At 44.7% G+C, this 24,074-nt stretch overlaps 1 protein-coding gene across 1 annotated transcript in view; it reads right to left on the bottom strand.

Annotated features, from left to right (window-relative positions):
• The window catches only part of LOC135253438 (glypican-1-like), a 101,899-nt gene that overhangs the window by 39,132 nt on the left and 38,693 nt on the right, over positions 1-24,074 (bottom strand). Inside the window, exon 2 of the mRNA XM_064332724.1 lies at positions 14,274-14,432. Coding sequence (XP_064188794.1) covers positions 14,274-14,432 — 159 coding nt within the window. The remainder of the gene's footprint in view (positions 1-14,273; positions 14,433-24,074) is intronic.

The following is a 24,074-nucleotide window of genomic DNA, read 5'->3' as shown; positions in this document are numbered from 1 at the left end:
CGCATCATGTCTGAGCCCTGGCCGATAATGGTGAGGCACAGCATCGATCATTTTTTCCATTCAGCAAACCCAGATGCCCTTGCATGGAGAGATCCCCATCAACAGCCATGAGAAAATGGCCGTTTCTGACTGAGCGAGGGGAAGGTGAGGGGGGCATTGGAAGTATGAACTATATTCTGAATCTTTTTAGAGAAAACAAAACAAACTCACTCCCAATGTAATTAACCTACAATCTACAATAGGAGGTGGAGGTGTAGATTACTATAACTTGCCATGGCCCCTGGGTAAAAGCAAGCCCATCTCTCCCCGGCAGCCACACCAGCTACACCGGTGCTGGCAGAACGGCCCAGCACACAAAAACACACCTGCAGACGCACGTGGACTCTCAAACGCCCGTCACAAGCACACACACGCACTTCCAGCAACCTTTCTTTCACGGGCGAGATGCCTCACACTTCTAGGTGTGGCCGTCGAGCCTCAATGGCCCGGTTTCTAGTGTGAAGATGAAACAGCAACCGTACGTTGCGCCTTCCTTAAAGAGCCCCAGGAAGAATGCCTGTTTCTCTCAGAGAACAGAGCCGCTGGGCTCCTTTACTTTCCAATCAAAACCAGGAACGTGAAGCTCGATGCATAAAGCCAGCTGGCCGGGATATACCTGTATGCTGGTTCTGGAGTATTCTGGGAGAAATTAATTAGAGTATTCCAAACAGTGAGGACCCGCACACTAAATTTCGGGTACGTTAAAAAAGAAGAGATTTGAGAGAAGATGAGAGAGAACGAAGACATAGAAAAGGAGCGGATTAGGGCCACACCACGTACACTGGCCTCATGATCCCTGCACGTCCCACCCCACTCCTTTGTGACACTGAAAAAACTGCGCTACATCTTGGAGAAAAAATCTTTATATTCCCATAATGCAATGCGAATGCAGACGATCCACAGCGACCCCCAGCTGGGCCGGAGGGCTCACATTGCCCCTCTCTAATTCGCGGTTTCCATGATGCAGAGGATGAATGCGCTTAGGCCTAAAAATACTCTGCAGTGTAAAACCCAGCATTTAACTGCAAGGACCTGCGCCCACGCCCAGAAGCTCTAAACACAAGCAGATGCAGGGAACAGAACAGCACGCCATACGGAAGGCAACCGCTACCGCTACGTCTGCTACCTACAATTACAATTACAGCGCAGTCATTCGGCTGACACGTCTAGCCAGAGCGACGTACCTCTGCTGTTCTAACGCTGCTGCTCTGGTCACGCCTAAATCTGTCGCTCCTACACCTGACTCAAGACCCTGCTTGTGCAATTCCTACTTCTGCTCTTAACCCTACAAGGTCTACAAGGTCACAAATATGCAATTAGTATTGTTAACCGCTTAGCGCAAAGCCCCTAGTGGTTACTAAGATTGTAGCACCAAATGTCTGAGTTTAGTGAGTTTAGTTTTGCAGCGCCACCATTGTCAATATTGGACAATATTGTCTATCTGGGAATTCATAAAAATATTCATTAACCACTCAAAAATCATACTCCGTCATAGCAACAAGATAAACCCCAACAATAGCCGTAAGATATGCCAATACAGCAGTGAAAATGCTGCTCAATGAATAACGAAATAAACAATACTAAGTTTTCAAAAATTATATATGTCATTCAACAGTCAAAATCTGGGACTAAATATTGAATAAATATACAACCTTACCATTGGTTTACACGTAGAGATGTCCCTTTTGAGACTCAGTGGTCATATATTGCCTTGGACAATCTGTATGTGATATATACGCGCATTTGTGATGCCTGGGTACCTTCCAAAATAGTTGTGCGTAATACCACACGTGTTGCTTATGGCGTTGTCGCCCTTTTTAGTACAGTGTTGATTGACAATTAATTTATACAGTAGGTGAGAGTATAAGCTTTCTAACAATGTATAACATGTCTAATTTTGCTTTTGGAATAGCATTTTACAACCAAAAAGTTTCTCATCATCGCATTCACTTACGCATTCACTCTGTGGTAGCAGAAAAGACACTCCACCTGACAAAACATTGTAAACGATTTTTTCGTAATTTCTTAGAAAATACTGTTATTATTGAGGACTTCTGAGCATAGCTAAGCCATATGTTTGCTGACAGACCTAGCTGACATCGTTTTCTGGAGCAAAATAGAAGCAGCTAGAACAGTATCATTGATTTATTGTCTCTGGGCTCTATTTTCATAAACCGAACACAATGGTGAACGTAAGAGTAAGCGTTGGCGGTATCGCTCTGAGAGTGTGTCAGCGAAAAATTTGGTAATTTCATGACGGCAATCTTGGCGCACCTGATGGCGGTATCGCTAAAAGGCGGGGTTTAAATGTCCAAGGTGGGTCTCTATGGTAGCCAATCAAATTGTTGTTCTCATGCTTTAAAAAAAGCCAGTTGGAACACAATCGTTCCATGCAATTTCATAATGAGCAACCCAAACGCACTGGACCGTCAACGACAAGAGCGCTTTTCTGCACAGGAATCAGAAATACTTACGACAGAAGTACAGGCTAGGACCGTAGCAATTTATGGATCACAATCCACACCACCTTGTCTCCCAGAAGTTCGGAAGGTGTGGGAGGAGGTGTGGGAGGATTAAATGCAGGCCCTGTTCGAACGGCCTGTCAATTCCGAAAAAAGTTTTTTAAAAATGTGTAATATAATTTGCATATTTTAGGCTATTGGCCTACATGGTCACAGGTTTCTTGTAATCTGTCCTGTTTTATTCTAGTAGTTTAAATTGAAATTAATTAATTAATAATAATTATAGGTTATTTGTTCATTAAATGGAAGTGTAATGTTGGCTTCACCTATAGGTACCATGCAGAGGAAAAGCGACTATAGAACTAAATGACTAATAAGCTGTCAAATTGCCAGTCTATTGCGTTGCCGCTAAGAGGTGGTTCCAGCTGATCATAACGCAATGGGTTTTCCTTGGTTCAAATTGTCACTGCGCCGAAAGTATTTTAGAACACGCCCCAGACAGCGCCACCCCTCCCACTGCAGCGCAAGCGAAAGGATGTTATGTTGGGAATTTGTTGATCCTAGCGGTATTGCTGAGAAACGCCACAGCGCCAGTTTTAAGACGTTGATGCTGCCAACAAGCTTGCGTTTGACTATAGCGTCCCCTTACGCCGGTTTGAAATTCATTGTCTTTAAATAGGTTAGTGGTGTTACATAATGTGGATATTTCACACTGTAATGTAAGTGTTAGTTAGTAGTGTAATAGTTTTTGTGATGCATGCAACAGTGATGACGTGAGAGTTGGAACATTGCCAAAACATGTTGAAATTGTTTTCATGTCATCTCATCTCCATATAAGAAAACATGCTGTACAGAGTATAGAAATACATACAAAAGTAAATTATTACACATTTAGGTACTGTACCACATTGCGTGACAATATGTTCGCATTATTTTTTAATCTGATAGCAATGTTTCATCTTAAACCTTCATAAGGGGCTCATTTATATGCTTTATAATGGACAAAAAGCATTTTATTCATTTTTGAAGAGATTTGGGATATGTTTCTGGACCCCTAGATATTTTAGACCACCTCACTGACGGAAAGCTTGTAATTCCCACTTGAAAATGATGCAACAGTGAGTTTCTTGAGTGAAAGAGTTGATTTGTAGTGAAATATGTGAATATGTTGTGATTTACAGCAAGGCATAATTTAGACATTTGGATAGATTTGGAGAGGCTGGGTACACTGCTTAGTTTTTGCTTCATAGATAGTTGTACATGTTAGTAGTTGTACATATCCACCCTTAGATTTTATGAACTTGTGGTCAAGACGTTTTTGATCCAGCACATTTATAGTTTAATCTGCTGTATATATGCAATCTCTCAGTATTTCATTGCCAACTAAAAAAGTGCAAATTCTTTTTTTTGGTCTAGAAAATTGCATTTGTGGCACTTTATTTCTTCCAAAATTATGAATATACACTAATCTACATTAGTATTGTAAATTGTAGAAATGTCTTGCTTCATTTAAGCCATTTTTCTCCGTGGTGTTCACATCTGGAGTTATAAAGCCAGGTCAGGCGCTGCGTTTGTATGCTTGATTAAGGCACTTAACCTGACTTAATTCTGTTATCAGTTGGCTGTACAAATGGGCTATATATGAAATAATGTATGCCACGTACAGCAATCTGGATACGAATGTCTACTGAATGTACAGGCTAGCCTTACAGCCCCAGCTTCAGCAAAACCGGCAACCGTTAGATGCCACTTCTGCTGCCACTTCCGCTATCTGCTGCTCATACCGCCAACTGCACCTGCAGCGCACACTGTGTCCGTATGTGTGCGTTTGAGTACAGCTCTACTGACTACACCTTGCTGATGGCCTGGTTGTGGTGGGGCAGGGTGGAGTCTGGCTGTAGGTGAAGAGGGTGGAGTATGGCTGTAGCAGTGGGGGATGGAGGCGGGGCATTGCTCCAGCCACGTGCGACTCCTCCCCCCCTCCTCACTAATGAGAGTGAGACAGGGTGCATTGATCCAGGGACGGACTGACAACCAGAGCCGTGCTGAGTAATTAAAAAAGTGTGGGGGGGGGGGGGGGAATAGAGGGAGAGGGTCAGAGATAGAGGGACAGGGAAAGGGACAGAGAGAGAGAGGGAGAGAGAGAAGGAGAGAGAAAGAGGAAGAGTGAGGGAGAGGGATAGGGAAATGGATACAGGGAGAGAGAGAGTGAGAGGGATGGAGGGAGAGGGATAGGAAAAGAGAGAGAGGGAGAGCAAGGGATAGAGGAACAGAGGGAAATAGAGGGATAGAGAGAGAAGGATATAGGGATAGAAGGTTAGGGATAGAGAGAGGAAGAGGGAGAGGGACCGGGAGGGTGGGGTAGGGTTAAGGGGGTGGAGAAGGGTGTGGGCACAGCTGGGAGACTATGTTGGCAGCCCTCCCGTCCTGCACTCACGTCTTGGCCCACACTGTCCACTCGGTGTGCCCAGGCGCTCCTGTTGCTAGGGTAAATACGGCATCAGGGGCTGATTAAATCAGACCCCATTAATCATGTGACCACAGCCACGGTCCGGGTGGAAAACTGCCAAAATAAAAATGTGCTGGACCTGCCCTTCTCCCCCTCATGGCTATGAACCATCCAATTCGGTCTGCTTTTTTACTCACCCAAAAATGGGGGATTAAAAGTCCCATTTTACAGTCAGATGGCATGCCTTTCCCTGGTCTGCAACACATCATCAATTTGGGGGGATGATTTCCAGGCACTAGGCAACTTCTGCTGTGCATTTGAATTCATGGTACAAACGCAGTGATTTGCATGCAAGAGTCAGTCACCCTTGCAAAATTGCTGGTGTCACTGTCTGCATGTAATAATAAACCCTATAGGTTTTCAGCAGAATTTCAAATACAGTTACTGAAGAATCAAATTTGTTTTATCACCAATAACAAAAACTCCCAGGACATATCCATTTACTGAGTATATCTGTGTAAAAAAGACAATAGAATACAATTTCTGCAGTACACGACCCGGTCCAGTCAATAGTAATGATGTTGAAAACACATTTCACTGAGAAACAGGGATCTTGAGAACCGCATGAGGAAATATGTTTTCAGTCAGCATCCAATTAATAAATCTGGCAATGTGTGAAAGCTGGTGAAATTTCCCCTCCTCCTTCTTCCCTCTCCTCTTTCACCTCTTCCTTCAACCAGTTCTCTCCTGCATCTGACGCTCGGTGGTGAGGGCAATCAACTGTCAATCAACCAGCCCATCCCCTAAAGGTCACGGGGGGTCAATTGCACATCTCAGTGGCTCGTGCTCTGCCTGAACTTTGGCCGCTAATGTGATCTCACATCCCCTTCGCTGCTCTCCTCCCCCACCCGGGGATGTCTGGCGGGTCACTGTCTCATTAGTGCACCAAAACGTGTGTCAGAGTCATACTTATACATGCACACACACATACGCGCCGGCACACACACGCACACACACACATACACACACGTCCTGTGTTCACTGCAGTCTGTAGACCACAAAGTAATAAGCATTTATCATAACAGGGCACATAATATATATATATACGTATGAAAATAGTCACTTAGCATTCTTCGTAAAGACATTGGTCACAATGGCAGGCTCAGCCCTATAGCCTTGACATCACTGGTTCAGGCCTGGTCGATATCATTAAGAGGAAGATGGCCAGGATTTTACCACAGTGGGGGCACTGTTTGCTACACCCCACCAGGAATGGGGTAGATTTAAGGGTTCCTTGTCTTACCATTATGCTAGCACCTCCCAGTGACACGACAGGAAAGTACAGGCTACCGGCTGTCCGCAGCGACCTCTCCTCTGACCTATAACAGCTCTCCTCCTGTACGGAACAGCTTGTTGTGAGGGAAAACCTTTCCAGATGTGTGCATTGGAGGAGTGTAGACACTTCAGCTGGACTATGCAGTGGTCACTGAAAAGACCATCTCCATTAGGCAACTGGAGAGGAAAAGAAAATGAGGTAAAAAAGAAAAAGGCATTAACTGTTTCCAGTATCAGTGAGCGCATCACCAGTGTGGTAAAGGTGCTCCTTCATACATATAACTGAAGTGTTTACGCACCTGACTCACTCAGGCATAACATCAACAAATCTCTGTCCACCGCCTGCCCCTCTCCAATGCCACCTCCCAGCCGGTCCCGCCCGCTGTGTTCTCATTTAGTCTGTGTCGTCCAAGTGAGATCAGTGGACTGTTTCCTTAGCTTGAGCAGGAACTGAATTCCTGCCATGGTCTAGCTCCTGCTGTTTACCAGAGATCTATTCTGGTATAAAGTGTTCCAAGATGCTGTGAATTACTCTCAGATGTTTGCAAAAACACAGAGGAAGGGAGGTGTTGGGGATTTCTACTGCAGGCGGTGTCGTTGCCTGTCCCCAATGAGGAAGCTGCTAAAGAGGGAGTGGGTGTTAACTTGACAGAAATTTTTTAAATGCCCTGTCTCAGCCTCTGCCGAGCACCCGCCCGTAAATTGCAGCGAGAGTCAGAATCAGGCGGACAGACAGCCAAATCAAACTGGCAGAAAAAGTACATCCTGGAGAAACAAGAGAGAGATAGAGGGACAGAGACAGAGGCAGAGAGACAAAGAGACAAAGAGAAAGAGAGAGAGAGAGAGAGGGACAGGGACAGAGACAGAGAGACAAAGAGAGAGAGAGAGAGAGAGGGACAGAGACAGAGGCAGAGAGACAAAGAGAAAGAGAAGACAAGAGGGAGAAAGAGAGAGAGAAAGACAGAGAGAAAGATCGGAGAATAATAAAAAGTCTCACATTTTTCTGGGAAAGCTGCCAGACAATAAATGCATGAGCAGCAATAAAAACAGACAATCAATAGATCAATGGCTCTGCTTTTCATCAAAGGCTCTCAGCACAAGCAAGTTCTACCCCATCGATTGTTTGTTTGCCTGTCCGATTTCAGGGGCTGCACCTGCACTTACTACGTCACTCTGTGCTGTATAAAAACTGACAGCCATCCCTCATTATTCACATTAAGTCCGCATTTTCTCTGCATGGTTTGTCCCACTCCTGCCACATTTCAATCTGCCTGCTCCTCTACCCTAATCTCATTGTGCCTAAAGATCTACTCCAGCAATTTGGAAAATAAGGAGCATTACTGAAGACCTTATGAACCCTCAACCACAGTGAGAAAGCTCCTTCTCCACTTCTGATTAAAATCACTCATGACCGCTGTTGAATCATTCCTGCCAACTGTCAATATCATGTCAAGCATTTCGGAATCAGAACGCATTCTAGACATGAATATTCTTGAGTTCATTGAAATAAGCTGGACTCTGCCGGAATTCTTCAGCTTAGGAGAGAGCAGATGTTAAATGAAAGGCTGGAGAATGCGGCCTGGTTTAATAAAGCATTTGCTAAAGTAAATGATTTCAGAACGAATATTTTAACAGTGAGTTCTTTTAACAGTGGAAAAAATGAGCAAATAATAACCCAGGCTAACTTAGACACAGGCCTTCTTATAGACTCAGCCGGACGGTGAGACTGTGTCTCTCCGTCATGGTATCAGGTGCATTACAGAGAATGATACGTCTGTAGAAGACGTGCTGGTTGCGGTCGCGGTGTAGGTACGAGGTGGAAATATTGATTCGGCTTCACGCACAAATAAAGCGGTGGTGGTTTTCTTTTTTTAAGTCTGTTTGGTGGCCAAGGTAATTGCGAGTGGTTTTCGTACAGGTAACCCCGCTCGTGGCACCTGCAACAAAAGTTATGTTCCCCCTTTCATAAAAATGAGGCGATAGAATTGGAACCCGCTTCGGAAAATTCGCTTGTTCAATGAAAATGATTCCTCTGGCATGTAAGAATGCAGATTTAAAACACGTTCTGTCTTTTCGGTTGCATATATTTATGTTTTTAAACTCTGCATCGCACACTTTGGATGTGTCTTTTTGTGTCAGGCACGGGGAAAGTTATTTTGTGGTATTTGTTAGCACTGACACCTTGCGGTGTTTTGCATGTGGGGACACTGGCCATATGAAGCGGTCTTGTCCGCATAAGGATAAGGACAGGAACAGGGATAGGAATGTGGAAATTGTGCCGGAAGGTGAGTCCAATGTGAATGCCAGTGAAGAAATAAATGGGGAGAACATTTTGGAGTCTGAGGCGAGGGCAGGCGGGGAGACTGAGTCAAATGAGCAGGCCCGGGGAGAAGGTGGTTGTACCGGAGGCACAGGTAGACGGGGAAGTGTTTCCACAGCCTCGGTCTGCGGACAGATTGGGGAGATCGGAGGCCAGGGGTAAAGTGGGGAGGACCTGGAGCCTGAGGGGTGATTTGGGGCAGTCTACTGAGAGGAATAAGGTAGAATAGAGGGAGTTTTTAAGAGTTCAGAATGGGATGAGGTAGGTATATATGAGGTCGCGTACGGTCAGGCTACGGAAGCGCAGAACCTTATTTCAACTGTCTCCGAGGCGACGTCGCGGTTGCCAAAGGAGGGGAGGAGACAGAGATGGCCGATGTGGAACCTGGGGTTAACAGCAGCGCCGGGAGTATGCAAGAGGAGGAGGGGGAGTTCTCAGACTCTTCGGCAATTTCAGACAAAATAGCGCGTCACGCGGAGGATGGGACTCTTCATAGCCTTGACGAGATGAATGATTATCTCAATATAACAAAAGGGAAAAATTTAAACGTATTTATTTTTTTCCTGATGGGGAAAGATTTTTGTGCTCAGTGAAACACTATATGATAACTGTCGGAAGAGATGATCTTTCTAGTCAAAAGAGGCAATGCCGCATAGTAAACACCGAATACCTTTGAGAAAGCCAAGGTTCCATACTCTGGACTGGACTATCCATTCACTCAAATATTTAATTAGAGTCGACAGCCTCCAAAACAACATCACATGAGACCAGACACACATACATTTAAAAACATCCCATGTCTGCACGAAAGCCACAGTGGCACAAATCCTGCCCTAAACCTAAAACAATTTACATGAGCAGCCACACAAAAGGTCAGATCAGTGACTATCAACAGTGGTTTTGAATGGCATTGTGTGGCCTGGAATTTTGAACCGAAGCCTAACTAATTCATGAGAAACCATGTAAAAGGTTTTACATTGGCTTCTTAACATGTGTCGGGTTGCCAGATTTGTCAAAACCAGACAAAATGCACAGTTGGAAGCTTAATCGCAAAAAAAGTGAGGAGCTGTCGGAAGCAATGACTATAGATACTAGAATGGATCACGGACCGGGGGGTGGTTGAGACGAGACTTCATTACAAACTAACAATCATTTTTAATTACTGGATTGGACAAGGTCAGGACCACAAACCGGACCTGTACAATTTGAAAATTAACATTCCAAACGAAAACCTGCCCTCTGGCAACTCTACGCTAATGTAGCAATAAGTTTGGTACGTGCTATGACACTAGTTGAAATTTTGCAGGCAGAAACTTAATGGCTCACAGCTCACAAATAAAACACAACAGTATTAGGCAATTACAAGTGAAAAGAATTTTTGTTTTGGACGTTTATTGAGCTGTGTGGTTTTGGCAAACACTCTAAGCAAAACTGTGAAGGGCTGCACAGGGATTATCTAGGCTGTCATATTAACATTTAACAACTTTTAACGAATCTTTTTTGTTTGCTTGTTTGTTTATTTGTTTGAGATCAACATTGCTATAAACCCAAAGAGTTTTATATGACATGGACTGGCAGGTTCCCTGAAGAGGAAGTGCCATCTAAGTGATTTTTAAAAAATCAGTGCATCTACACAGCATCTGTGAAACATTGATGCAATAAAAAATAAACCCAGTGATCCTCTGGCTGTTTGTGGCAAAAGGAGGAACATGAGACACATGTAAGAAAAAAGCAATAACAATAAAATGAAGGAAAAGCAAACCCACAAGATCTGAAGAACAGGCGCTTACTGAACAGGGAACAGAGGTGCTTATTTAATCTACCCACAGTCACACAAAAAGCAACCGAAGCTTCTGTAAGTGAAGAAAAACAGCCAGATGGCTTGGAATGAACTATCAGTGATTTTGTATGACCTGCAGTCATGTTTTTGTCAGAAAATCTCAAAAAAAACTACCCAATGTATCAGTCCCAAACTCCATTCCACCATACTTGCACTGAACACTGTCGGATTTCCAAACCTCTCAGGTGAACCTACAGATAAACACACCTCACGTAAACTCGCTGTACAGCTTGAACGAAATTGGCGCAATCTGTACTGGGTTATGTAGATTGAGGAACACCATTAAATCCTCCCACACTCAAGTTTACCACTCAAATCTTTCAGTGTGTTTCTGTGTGTCGACCTCTATATTATAGCAGATAGGAGTGCTTCAAGGAAGCAGCGATTATGGGGGGATCAGCAGAGTTCTCTGGTTCTGCCACTGAACTAGTGCAAAAGGGGGACAAGCCTCTTTTTTGAGAGGCAGGGCTGTAGTGGCGGGAGTCCAACACCACTGCATCAGGGAAAACCGTGTCAACCTTTACATCACCCCAACCAGCTCCACCTGGCATCCCCATCAATTCCACACTCAACTCATCACATCAACATGTCAAATCTCATTTGGACATCCATGTAAATCGGGCACCAGATGCAAAAACACTAACGTCATCCCCAAGGCCTGGCTGACCCTCCTGCCATTGCTACAATCGCCTGTCTACTGGCTCAGAGACACTTCAGCTATGTCCTCTGTGTGCTGGGTCAAACGCTACAACACCAAATTTAAAAATTAATGAAGTGCAGATATTTCCTGTGTACTGAAACACACCCATGGAAACAGAGATGGAAATGGGAGCATCGCTTAGTTCTGGCAGACCACGAGAGTCAAACCGCTTCCGGCTGAATCAGCTGATGGCTCAGCTGAGTGATGTTCACCTATCACAGTGCATTCACATAACAGGGCGGTCTACTTAAACAGCCTCCCTCTACTCATTCATCTGCTCCTCCTGCATGCAAGCTTGCTGCACGTGGCTTTGTAAATCCCCTCCACCACCCCAGCTCCATCCCTATTTGTTAAGAATTTGCATTGCTGCTGGATCTGTTCTGTGTGTACCCCTCTAGGGGGGTTTGGCTGCTGGTCTCCCGGCCTTATCCACGCTTGCTGCGTGGTTGGTGAGAGGGCTTCCAGAACAGAGCCATACCTCCAAACATAAATATATTGCCTTTATTGTCAATAAAGTTCTTTCTTTGATGACAGTGGTCCTGACTGAACTGAAAATAAGGAAATGTAAACTAATAAGAAGAGCACATAAACATAGATTCTAAAGGGCTGCCAACTTCAAATGTGAGACAATTTCTATTAAGTGTAATTCTCCGCGTGCCTCAGTCACATTTCAACAATTTCACCTGGTCGCTGACAAAACATTTTACATTTTCATGTTTACTTCTACATGTCCAAAGACTGTTTGGTCTCATCCAAAAGCATTCTGCATCTTTACTGTTGCCAGGAGCACTATCAGTGCAGGCCTTCTCAAACAGGATGAAACATCTACAAAAAACGAAGGGGGGAACAATCACAGCTGTGGAGGAAAGCTACCCTGACCAACTGAAAAAGCAAAGAAAAACTCAGCAAAGATGACTCATGCCTGTGCGAAGAAAACAAGCACCCTTTCCTGACTTCAGCTTCAAGTCTTCACTCATCGATGCTGACATTCTCTTGTTCGCACTCACATATGAAATTTACATTTCAAAACCACAGAAGTGTGTTCTCTGTACCAAAAATCTCATTTTATTCATTGCCATGAGCCAATTGAGAATAAATAAATAAATACCACAGAGGCCCTTATTGGAAAATCTAGTCCTGGAAGAGACATGCAATCAAGTGCGAAAAACGAAACAGGAAATGAAGAAAAAAAATTGAATGTGACAGACAGAATGTACTTTGGCACACACTGGCATAGACGTGGGGATTAGAACTGGCAACACTTTGTGAAGTCCGCGCAGAAATGAGCGAGAGACGGAAATGCGTTTGAGGAGACGCTCAGCCATGGAGAGCACACCAGCACCTGGCAGAAGACCGGGGAGGTCTGATGATGACAGATTCCATTGCTCATGTGCCTGGTGTCACTGACAGGAAGATTACGGAGTGGGACAGGCCCTGTTCATGCTGCACTGCGGTGCCCAGACTTACGGCTGCAGTCAGCCAGAAAACAAGCGCATTGCCATCATTTAAAGAAGAAAAAATAATAATAAAAAGGTAGTACTGCTCACCTGGAAAATGCTGGACTCTCTTAAACAATCTGTTTTGATGTGCGGTTACAATTTAGAATTTAGCGCTGCTATTTTTTTCCTTGATGCTTTCCTGTATAACTTGCTGTTTTCGAACATTTGTTCTAGATGTTGATCATTTGATATGTAATTAGCTAGTCTTGCAATTATAACAATCATAGCTGAATGTTGGTATGAATAAGAATATCTGCTAAGCAAATAAAAACAGACACACACATCGCATGAAAATGGTACGATGGCCGCTGTCCCGTTAGAACAGGAGAAGGGTCAGCCAATGTTAGTCTCCTATCAGAACAAAATAAGGGGCAGTGTCCAATCAGAAGAGGAGAAGGGTCAGTGCCCAGTCAGACAGGACAAGGTCAGTACTGTCATAACATTTTTCAACATGCGCTATGCATGTTCAGGCCGTGTTTCTGGTGCATTCTGTGCACTCTCTCTGTCCAGCTGTTGCAGCGTTGTATACAGAACTGCACCTCCTCCCTGTCTATCTTGGTGTTACAATCAGTGTATTCAAAACTGTACCTCCTCCCTGACCCGTTTTTGTGTTATAAGCGGTGTACTCTAAACTGCACCTCCTCCCTGTGCCATCTTTGCGTTTTAAGTGACGTATTCAGAACTGCACCTCCTCCCTGGCCGTCTTTGCGTTTTAAGTGACGTATTCAGAACTGCACCTCCTCCCTGGCCGTCTTTGTGTTATAAGTGTTTTATTCAGAACTGCACCTCCTCCCTGACCCGTCTTTGTGTTACAAGCGGTGTATTCCAAACTACACCTCCGCCTTGTCCATCTTTGTGTTGTAACCAATGTATTCCAACTGCACCTCCTCCCTGTACCATCTTTGCATCTTAAGCAACATATTCAGAATGGCACCTCCTCCCTGCCCATCTTTGTGTAGAAGTAGTGTGTTTCAAACTACACCTCCACTTTGTCCATCTTTATGTTATAAGCCTTGCATTTCAAACTACACCTCCTCCTTGTCTGTCTTTGTGGATTAAGCGATGTACTCAGAAATGCACCTCCTCCCTGTCCATCTGTGTGTTTTAAGCAGCATATTCAGAACTGCACCTCCTCCCTGTTTGTCTTTCTGTTATAAGCGGCATATTCAGAACTGCGCCTCCTCCCTGTCTGTCTTTGTGTTATAAGCGGCATATTCAGAACTGCACCTCCTCCCAGTCTGTCTTTGTGTTATAAGCGGCACATTCAGAACTGCACCTCCTCCCTGTCTCTTTGTGTTATAAGTGGCATATTCAGAACTGCACCTCCTCCCTGACCCATCTTTGTGTTATAAGCATTTTCTTCAGAACTGCACCTCCACCCTAGCTGAGTTTGAAAGAATTAAAAGTGGGTGGTGAGAGGGGTTGGGTCAGGAACACAAACATGTGGGTGGAGATGGCTGTGTGTGTGTGTGTGCATGCGTGTGCGTGTTTAGGGGGGGTTGTCAGAGGATCCCACAATCTCTGTGTGGGATGGGTAATGTTTTGTTTTTCAAAAAGGTGAGCATCAAAGACACAGGGCAGTAGGGGAGTAGGGCAGTGAGGGGGCGGAGCCTGGTTTCTATCACTCACCATCAAAGTTCTTGTATTGGCCGTTGAGAGAGGACTGGAGGGAGCGGCCGGCCTCCTTAACCAGCCCCTCAAACTCCCGCTTGCTCAGGCTGGCCAGGCTGTCCTCCATCTCGCTGGTGCAGCAGGTGTAGCCCTGAGCGCACACCCGCAGATGCTCACCTGGAGGGAAGAGAGGAGAGAGGGGCCACCCGTGTGAGCTCTCCGAAACGCAACGCATGAGACAGCAAAGGGTTAACGGCAGGATTCCCTGCCTTTGACACATTTAAGGGAAATGGGGCCTCTCTCGTGTTCAATTTTTTTTTTTTACCCTTCAGTGTACAAGGACGATTACCCCTGATGTGGCACACAGAAGTGATAATGAGTTTTCATACGCCTTTTTTTTTCCTGAATCCCTAAGCAATAATTAGAATGCACCATAAGCTGAATGATTTAGTAAACGTGCGATACGTTAATGGGGACTGGGCCTTCTCCGCACCGCTGGCGCCTGGTCCCAGTTAACACCAACCAAAGCTTCACCGAGGCCCAGCCAAACAAAGGCAGGCGAGTCCCCGCACATCACCAGTTCTCTGTCCCGCCCAGGGAAGTGCACAGGAAGTTACATCTTAGCTCACACGGACGTCTGCGCTGCAGCTTTCCTATGCCAGTCGACTTTCCCTCCCCCTCAGAGAAAAATTCACAAGTCAGCTTTGGTCACTTTTTTTGTGCAATCAATTTTTTTAATAGGTCAAAATTCAGGATTCAAAGTTAAAACAGATTTACAATATAATTTCCACACCAACCCCCTGCCGCCCCTTTGGTCACATTTTTTTTTTGTCCCTGTGTTTTTGGTAAGTGCGCTATTGTTCATTGCATTCCTCCAGATAAAAGTCTTTAAATGATACTGGCACACTGTTGCAAATGCCATAAATATGATAACATTTTTGTAAAATGAATGAATGTGTTAAATCTACATGTATGCCAATTTTATTTCTTCAGACAAATTTAATTAACATTCCTCTTTGTTTCACGTGTAAAACTCTCACTTTTTTCCCTGTCACATTTTTGCTTTGAAGCTACAATAAGCTTCTAAAGTGAGACATCAAACAAGCTCAGCCCATGTGATTCATTGCACCGGGCGAAGCAGGAAACTTGTAAAACCTGAATAGAGGATTTCTATTAAGATCATATTCCGTGTCTGGCTTGTACTGCGCAGCTGACGGAGAAAGCGCTTAAATCTTATTAAACGTCTCATCAATCCGCCTGGCTCATGGAAAGCGCTTCTTCGCCGGGGAGGAGCGACTGTACTCGTCTGACTTCAGCGCTGCAGTGGCGTGTGTCTCCTCGGCCGCTCAGCAGGTAGATAAAGCCCCATAAGACGAGTAAGGCCAAAATCCACTCAGGCGGATCCGACCTTAAGCACAACACGCACGCCTACTGTACCTTTATATCAGCGGAGGTACGCGCATGCATCACAAATAATTCTTCTAAGCACAGCTAGAACGTGAATCACCATCAGATCACTAACACGTGAAATAACATTCAAAAGTGTTCCAGTAAGTAGATATTTGCAGAAACCACACTAGCCAAACCACTACAACAGGGCATGCGCCAGAAATGAATGCTTCCACTGCTGCTTTGGTAATGAGTGGCACTGGGTTCCTTAATGCTTCTGCAACAGAAGCAAGCCGCTTCATTTATAGGTTCCATATGGTGTCTCCCCTCCTCTGAAAGACAGGCAAAGATCCATCATAACAGGGTCACGTTATGTATCTGTCCTGAGACAGACACATTCCGACAACGGGGGGAGGGAGGAAGAAGCGCAGCAGAAAATATGTAGCCAACCTATTCCCGCCGAGTCATGCCCACCAATCAAAAGTCTTATTAAACACTGGCTTTTAGAAGACCCTCACAGTAAACATCTCCGTTATAGGCCCAGGCTGTAACTGCCCATAATCTTAGGGAGGGTCCGCTACAAAAGCGCTCATGTGTGTAGAACCCAACAGCCTGGAGAACAGGGTGGAGAACCGCCCTGTTCCACAGGTTCCCAAGGCCGCTTGTTGCCCAATTTCCCAGCATGCATCAGCCGTGGTCTGCCTGCAGGCCCCGGGGAACCAGGTGAAGTTAAGATGGGCGTTAAGAAAACAAGCCTCAGGTACTAAAACCTCCAAAGTTGTTCTGTTTTGTCAGAACCTGTATTAATCCATCTCGGGAGAACATGCAAATCTAGCAAGTGTATTCTAGTGTTCAGCAGGGGGGTGGCCTGTCTCCCTTATGAACAGAGCACCTCACTGGTCTGAATCCCTAGTGAGGCTTTACTAATGCAGGCCACTGTACACTGCGACAAGGCAGGGAAGGCCAGGTAGTTGAGTGTGGTATGAATTAGCTAGCCGGCCACCCACATGTAGCTACCTAGCTAGCCTTCTCCCACTGCTGAACTAGCTAGCCAAACCATGCAACGATTGGTAACTGCGAAGTGTCCTGTTTGACTACGACATCAAAACTTGACTTGACTGAAGATCTCTGTTACTTTTGATTACAACTCGATGCTGCACAGGTTGCAAAACACTTTACCTCATCACTCTTTCAGCAAGATCAGAATTTGTGAAAACCACCTAATTTACGTTTACCAAAGCATGCCACTGATTTCAAAACAGCAATTTCAAAACAAACATTATCATTCCATAAAGGTATTCTCAAACTGCATTCCATTCCATTCACTGGCGGTTCTTTCATACGTTGGCTTTATATTTTTCCCATTCGTATCACCTGTGATATGAACGGGTGATAAGGGGGAACTGCTGCTTTGTCCTGAATATGTGCATGTGCAAATGACTAAAGAAGGCCCTAAGTTTGACATTCACAAGAACAAGATAGGAAAATAAGCAATTTAAAACTTTACATTCCATTCGATTTGCTACTTATCCTGCAACAGAGAAAGCTGATGGAAGTCGCTCAACTGTACAGCCCATTTGCGGTGGACCACTCTACACTCCGAAAAGAACGAGAGAACATTGTTCATCAATAATGGCTTTGTTCAGTCAATCAAACCCTCATCTGAACACCAGAATGCCCACCTAGGATTCAATAAATAAACCGCCAAATCAAACAAAGGCGAAAAACCGAATGCAAGCGTATCAAAATAAAGAAGACGAATTGGTACACAGAGACATAACGACAAAACTAGATTGTTCTTTTTTTAAATTTACAACCTGAAGCTGCTCACCTCAATATTTATCCGTGTAAACAAACCTGCTCAGGCGGAAACGACTGGCTTACTAAAATATATAGCCAGCTCTGACTCCTGCAGACTTAACGCCTGGCTTTTCCACCACTGTCCTTCACGAGCACCGCTTTGTCCCTGCTCTTCCTCGTTCACACCCCACCAGGCCCATCTCAGGTTCCTCGCTGAACAGTTAAATGGGCGTACTAAACACGTGATGGCAGGGGAACCCAAATTCCCACTGCGCACGGCGAATGAGAACACCTATCTTCACAGGCAATTTTCACCACTTCCGCCCGCCCTTCCCTGTGGAAATTAAACAGCAAGCTGAGATTCGCAACCACGTTTTCGGGTACGCTCTACATTTTCCCCCAAACTATCAAAAGGAAGCAGGCCCAATAAATCCTGTAAATCGGATCGTCGGGCACATTAACCTGGACTCCAGCCAATTTCATTCTTTTTTTTAAGCACCCCCCCAACTCCCCACCTCCTAACAACCCCACCTCACAGCCAAACTCCAGTCCAATTACCAAACTCCAACAATTTAATTTATGAAGGGGGTTGGAGTAACTGTGAAATGGCATATAATTTTACAGGGGACACTCCCTGGCTGCGCAAGCTCCATCCTGGGGGGATTGTACAGATGACATCATCGGGATTGGATACACTGAGTCACACGTGGAATTGAAGGAAAGCTCCGCTCTTCACCCATCTTGCCAGGGCACACATCAATGCCAGTTCTGGAGAGAGCAATAGACAAATGGACCCACCAAAGTCCTTATTAATGAAACAATAAACCAAGGGGGCGGGGGGGGGGGGGGAGGAACTACAGCCACTATTTCTAGGCCCCTTGGCCACTCCAAAAGAACGAGAGAGAGAGGGAGAGTAGACAGAAAGACTTGGAGGGTCTGGTTATATTTCAGGCTGTGGTGATGACAGGTGAAATATATAAGCTAGAGTGCACCTGGAGTTCACTTGGATGTGAAGACACCTGTTGACGGGTCATGAGGGACATACATTACTGTATTACATTACAGATTTCCTCAGCAGATGTTCCACATCAACCCCCGCAAAGAGAAGACCCTGCAAAGAACCCTATCTCCTCTCTATGTGCACTATGAGCAATTTAGCAACAGACAGAAAATATCTGTTCACAATATAGCACACCAGATTTTTTTACAGTTACATATTTTGATTATTAGTATTATTAGTATTATTGTTTTATTTCAGTATATTCAATTGACAGCTAATTTGATCTTTTGTTTTGTTTTTATTTTATTTATTTCTAATGCTTTGCCAATGTGCCAACTGCATATTATGGCAATTCAGTTTTTTAATAATTAAAATGTAATGCAAACGAGCTGAATTGAACTAAACTGAGTGACACAGGACAAATGAAGTAAGCTAAATGAAATTAAGCTAATGATAAAACTGAACTAAACCTACCCTTATACGGTATCTGAGGAGAGTAAAGGGGATAAATCAGATCACCTCTCTCTCTGACTTTCGTTCCGCCTCTAACCCCTCCCTCGCCACTCTTTAACAGTCGCTGCATGCGCCAGCCTTCCATAAGTCCCAAACAAAGGCAGGGGAGAGGATGAAGATGAAAATCAGGAGCACTGAGGGAGCTCAACCGAGTACCCCCCCTCCCCATGCCCCCATCCCGACACCACCCCTCCTGGCCAGTCTACCTGATATAACCCCCCCATCGTGCTCACACACCATTTCATCCAATAGAGTTTGGCAAATGTTCTACAGTTGAATGTCATGGCCTTGTTTTCCTGAAACCCCCCCCCCCCTCCTCCAATGGGGACAGCGCTTCAGGCGTTTTTATACATTTGTTGTCTCCATGTCCTCCTCCTTTTTGGCGGTTAGATGTCTAATTGTGCTACAACAGCATCCGATCATTAACTTATCAAAATGCCCCTGTGAGGCCACCTCCCATTAAGGTCTAATTGAGGAAAATGAAGTGTAGTGGTGCGCTGATAAACTCCACACAGCCCAGAGGGAGAAAAAGCTAATTCAAGGGCTGTTTGTTTGTATGTGTGTGCGTGCATGTGTGTGTGTCTGTATCTGTGTGTATGTGTGCATGTGTGTGTGTGTGTGTCTGTGCCTCTGTGTGTGTGTGTGTGTGTGTCTATGTGTATCTGTGTGTGTGCAAGTGTGTGTGTCTGTATCTGTGTGTATGTGTGTGTGTGTGTGCCTCTGTGTGTGTGTGTGTGTGTGTGTACGTGTGTGTCTCTGTATCTGTGTGTGTGTGTGTCTCTGTACCTGTGTGTGTGTGTGTGTGTCTGTGTGTGTGTGTGTGTTTGTCTATGCATGTGTGTGATTGTGTGTGTGTGTGTCTCCGTAGAAGTTTGTGTATTTCTTGGTGTGTGAATCTGTGCATGATTATGTGAGTGTACACATGTGGGTGTGTGTTTTTGTTTGTATTTGTGTATGAGTGTGTAACAGAGATGTGCATATGTGTGTGTTCTTGTGTGTATGTAGGTGTGAGTGTGTAACAGAGATTAAGTGTGTGGGTGTGTGTTTTTTGCATGTATTGTGAAGTGCGTGTAAGGACTGCGTTGTAACCAGGAGGTTTGATTCGGTAGACCTGCTGACCTTGACAAGGGCTAACTGCATTGCTCGTATTTCAGCGTAATGGATAATGTATGCTGAATTATGCTCTGATAAGGAGCTAAGCTGAATGTATGTAATGTGAGTGTAACGAGTATGCGTGTAGGTTGCATTTATGATAATGTGATGGTTCATAGTATGTGTGTGTGTGTGTGTGTGTGTGTATGTAACAGATATTGTGTGTATAGGTGTGTGGTCAAACCATCATAACTGAAGATGTCAAGTTTTAAGGTAGAGTCACACTAGAAATACAAATACATCACTGTGACATACTTCGTAAGTTATCAAAAAAATCTTTCAGCTTTCTTTCTTTTTCAAATATACCAGTCAATTTGTATACAGAAGTTAAGAAACTATAGATGATAACTCCATAGTATTGCAGAGCTCAATACAGACCTCTTGAGTGAGATCACTGATATAAAGGAGAGCAGAAATTACTTGCTTTTTTTAAAACCACACTCAACTGTCATATTTGATTTACAGTCTCTGTGTGGTGCTGTTATCTAAATTACTCATTTGTTTTAAAATGGAAATTTTCAAAAGACGGGGCCATTATGTTCGAGTTCCTGTAATGAAAGGGAAACGCTGAACACCTTATTGCTTTTTACAGATAACAAGAAAGTCTGTATTAGAAATACACTGGCTGTTCATTTTTTATTTAGTTTTTCTACTTCACAAAGACACAATCTTTCTAATTCAATTCTGAAAGAAACAAAATAGATCTGTTGCCATGTAACCAGTAGTTTTTTTTTTTTTTTTTTTTTTACAATTTTGGCATCCAGTTCCACCATAATTTTGAATGTCCAATTTGTGACCTACGTACAAGCATGCTCATAAGCGCCTCCTGTTGCTGGCTTGGGAGAAAGTATAGAACTCATGATTCTCCTCCAAAACCTGGAGCCAGCCAGTTGCTTCTTTTCACACCACAACCCCAATCATACACATATGCAGAGAGCAAGCCATGGGTGCCCAGATGGCCAACAGGGTTCACGTGAGCAACGAACACTGCTATCCCCGCCAACAGAATCCCTCCCATATATCCCTTGGGCAACACAAAGGCAATTGTACAACACCCCTGCAGGGTGGCCTGGGCTGGATTGAATCCGACACCGTGATACTTTCACACGCACCACAATTGGTGCTTTACGGAGTGAGCCACCCAGCACCCCGCAGCCTGTAGTTCTATGCACAAATCCCCCCAATATAGACCCTAGCCTCTCCGGGAATTACAGCCTGATCTCCTTATTTAATACTTTGGCCCTTGTTCACATCTGCAGCGTGGGTTTGCATATGCAAACCGTCTATTATCAAAAGAGAGTTCTCCAGCCAATCTCAACCACAACCTTCATCCATACCCAGTGTAAATCCAAGAAAGCAAAATGATTTTCATTCTTTTTTTAGACCTTGAGAAGCAGGAAAGGAACCCTTTTGCATAGCAGATGCTGCACCATGGAAGGCTTCACACAGCTGCTTCATTGCAAATGTTGGTTGGTTAAGGGGCTTGCAAAGGCACATCCCTGATTGGCTGATGCCACTGTCAGTCATCCAGCATGACCTCATACATCTTTTTGAATGTTTAAGAAAAACACTCCTCTAGCCAGAGCCAATAGAGGATAAACATCCTGTTAGTGTGATAATAGTACTAACGTTTAGAACACTATTAAGGATGACAACAGAATAGGACCCAGGACTTATTTTCCTTTTGGTCTTGTTTTGATGTTGTTGCGCACCCACATCATCCACACACATCATCACTGTATTCAGACCATAGCACGAAAATGTTGATGAGGGAAAAACAAGTCTCAGACAGAGTTAGGGTTAGGCTTAAGGTGAAGGTTTAGGATTTTAGTCAGGTCTGAGGAGAATACGAAGTGCTGTTTATACAAGACACAATGTACGACAGAGCACTGTGGCCTGGGGCAGACGTCAAGAGCTCAGACCCCTGGCTCCAGCTCCAACCTTCCCAGAATGCAACAACTGCACCACTGCTGGACAGATTAGCGGGAAATGGACATGAAACAAAAAAATGCCACAGCAGAGACGGCCTCTGTCCCTGGAGCTGTGACCGGTCCAACGCCACGATGACTCAGTTGCAGGGTCCAATGGAAAGACTCCCTCTTTCCTCCAGTCTGCTTGCTAATGTTAAACTCAAGAGCGCTCACTGACAGAGCATATAGACAGACTGTACAAAGACTGACAGAGGCAACAGCAGGCACTCATTTCAGACAGACAGGGACCCAGTTGTGAGTGTCAGCAAACCTGTAATATTAGATGAAAACTGATGCCTCAATAACTGAGGCGCTTCGAGCTGAGTTTGCTGCAGTTCACTGTGACCTTTAGCTTAGGCCACGCCCCCATCATATCTCATAAGATCATCCCTGCACCACTCAGAAGTTCTGTACTGATTAGCACATTAGAATGTTCAGTTAAGAACATTCTAATCACATATTTGTGACTTCACACCTTAAAGGGTTAAACCCTGCAGGTCCAGGCTTGGGAGAACACAGGCACAGGCTACTGTCACATTTGGCCAATGATTTTTATCTAGGCATCCTGAAAAAAGACAGGAGATAGAGGGGCTGATTGATCGAGGTAGGGGGCGTTGGTGGGTAGGTGCCATGTTCAGGTGGATGGTGCGGAGGTCAGAGTGTTGCAGTGCCCTACGGCTCTCCATATTTCACTGTCAAGGGGAGCAAACGCTGACACAACCACAGCCTAAGCCACAACCTTTAACCCCTGCATTAACCCCGCCTCCAGTCCCAGTCCAGGGGTCATCACCTGACCCCTGGGTACCAGTGACGAAACAGACACACAGGGGAGGGTTTGGGGGTTGGAGTGTGAATCTGGGCGGAGCAGGTCAGACGCACAGAGCAATCACATAAGTGATGCAGTAGAGCACAACTGTGCCAGATAACAGGTGATAATACTCCAGATCACAGCCAATATGAGAGTCCCAGCACTGGCTCAACGGCTCCAAATCCACAGAGAGAAACAGAGGAGGGGGCTCCCTTTCACACAGAAGAACAGAAAGCCCAAAAAGGAAGGTTTAAGCCCCTGTGATACTGGTCTAATGCCCCTTTTCTATTCTCTGCATACCCTTCAGGTACTCTGTGTGCTGTCAGTCACCAACACTGTATCCCTGTATCTTACTGCTGATAAACAAAACATAAATCCAGGGAAAAATACTTCCTGGTCATTTAATATTCGTCTTCTTTCCGTGTTGACGAGCCCCCTCCTAGACCTTTTTTTTTTACAGCCGCCTAAAAACCCAGTTTCCTGATTCCTGCCAACTGCTTCCACGGTAACCATAGACCAACAGCACATACAAGTACAGCATGGCCATGTTATACTGACCCCCAAGAGCTGATCTAAGATCAGTTATCCTAATCCTAATCCTTAACCTGCTGATTCTGTATCACAAGCCAAAAGCTGATCCAGTGACAGTGCTTCATACAGGCATTGTCTGCCCAGTGCTATTCTAGCACGTCCAGCATGGAATTCACAGAAAGGAAAAACAGCAGTGAACTGGGGGAACATGATCTTCATTAAGGCAAGACGCTTGTAAAATGTGCAATGTACATATTTTAGTGTCGAAGTGTAAAGTTTTAAAGGATTACATTAGGAAAGAAAATAAAAATCTCGAAACACATAACAGATATAAACTTAACTGCCTCTGAATGCCGTGTAGTAAGAACAGATTAATACTGATGAAAGAATCATTGGGTTATATTTTCCATGCATCTTTTCATCGGTCTCTGTGCAGATAACAGCGTGCATAAAAAAATAGGCAAGCAGATCTTCCCATCATGCTCTGGGGTTTGATTCGGATTCCCAAAGGCCCGCCTTTCCCACTGCCCCCTTTTCCCGATGACTCAGCTCCAGGTCACTCTGCGAATAAAGAGCGTGTGTGTCTCTGGCACCTGGCAGAGAATGCCGGAGCGTGCCTGAACAGGTGTGTGAGTAGCCGTTCGGTCCCAGAGGGA

The sequence above is a fragment of the Anguilla rostrata genome, chromosome 4 (genome assembly GCF_018555375.3).
Source record: "Anguilla rostrata isolate EN2019 chromosome 4, ASM1855537v3, whole genome shotgun sequence".
Taxonomy (NCBI): domain Eukaryota; kingdom Metazoa; phylum Chordata; class Actinopteri; order Anguilliformes; family Anguillidae; genus Anguilla; species Anguilla rostrata.
Note: the sequence above shows the minus strand (reverse complement) of the source record. Positions and strands in the feature narration are given on the sequence as shown.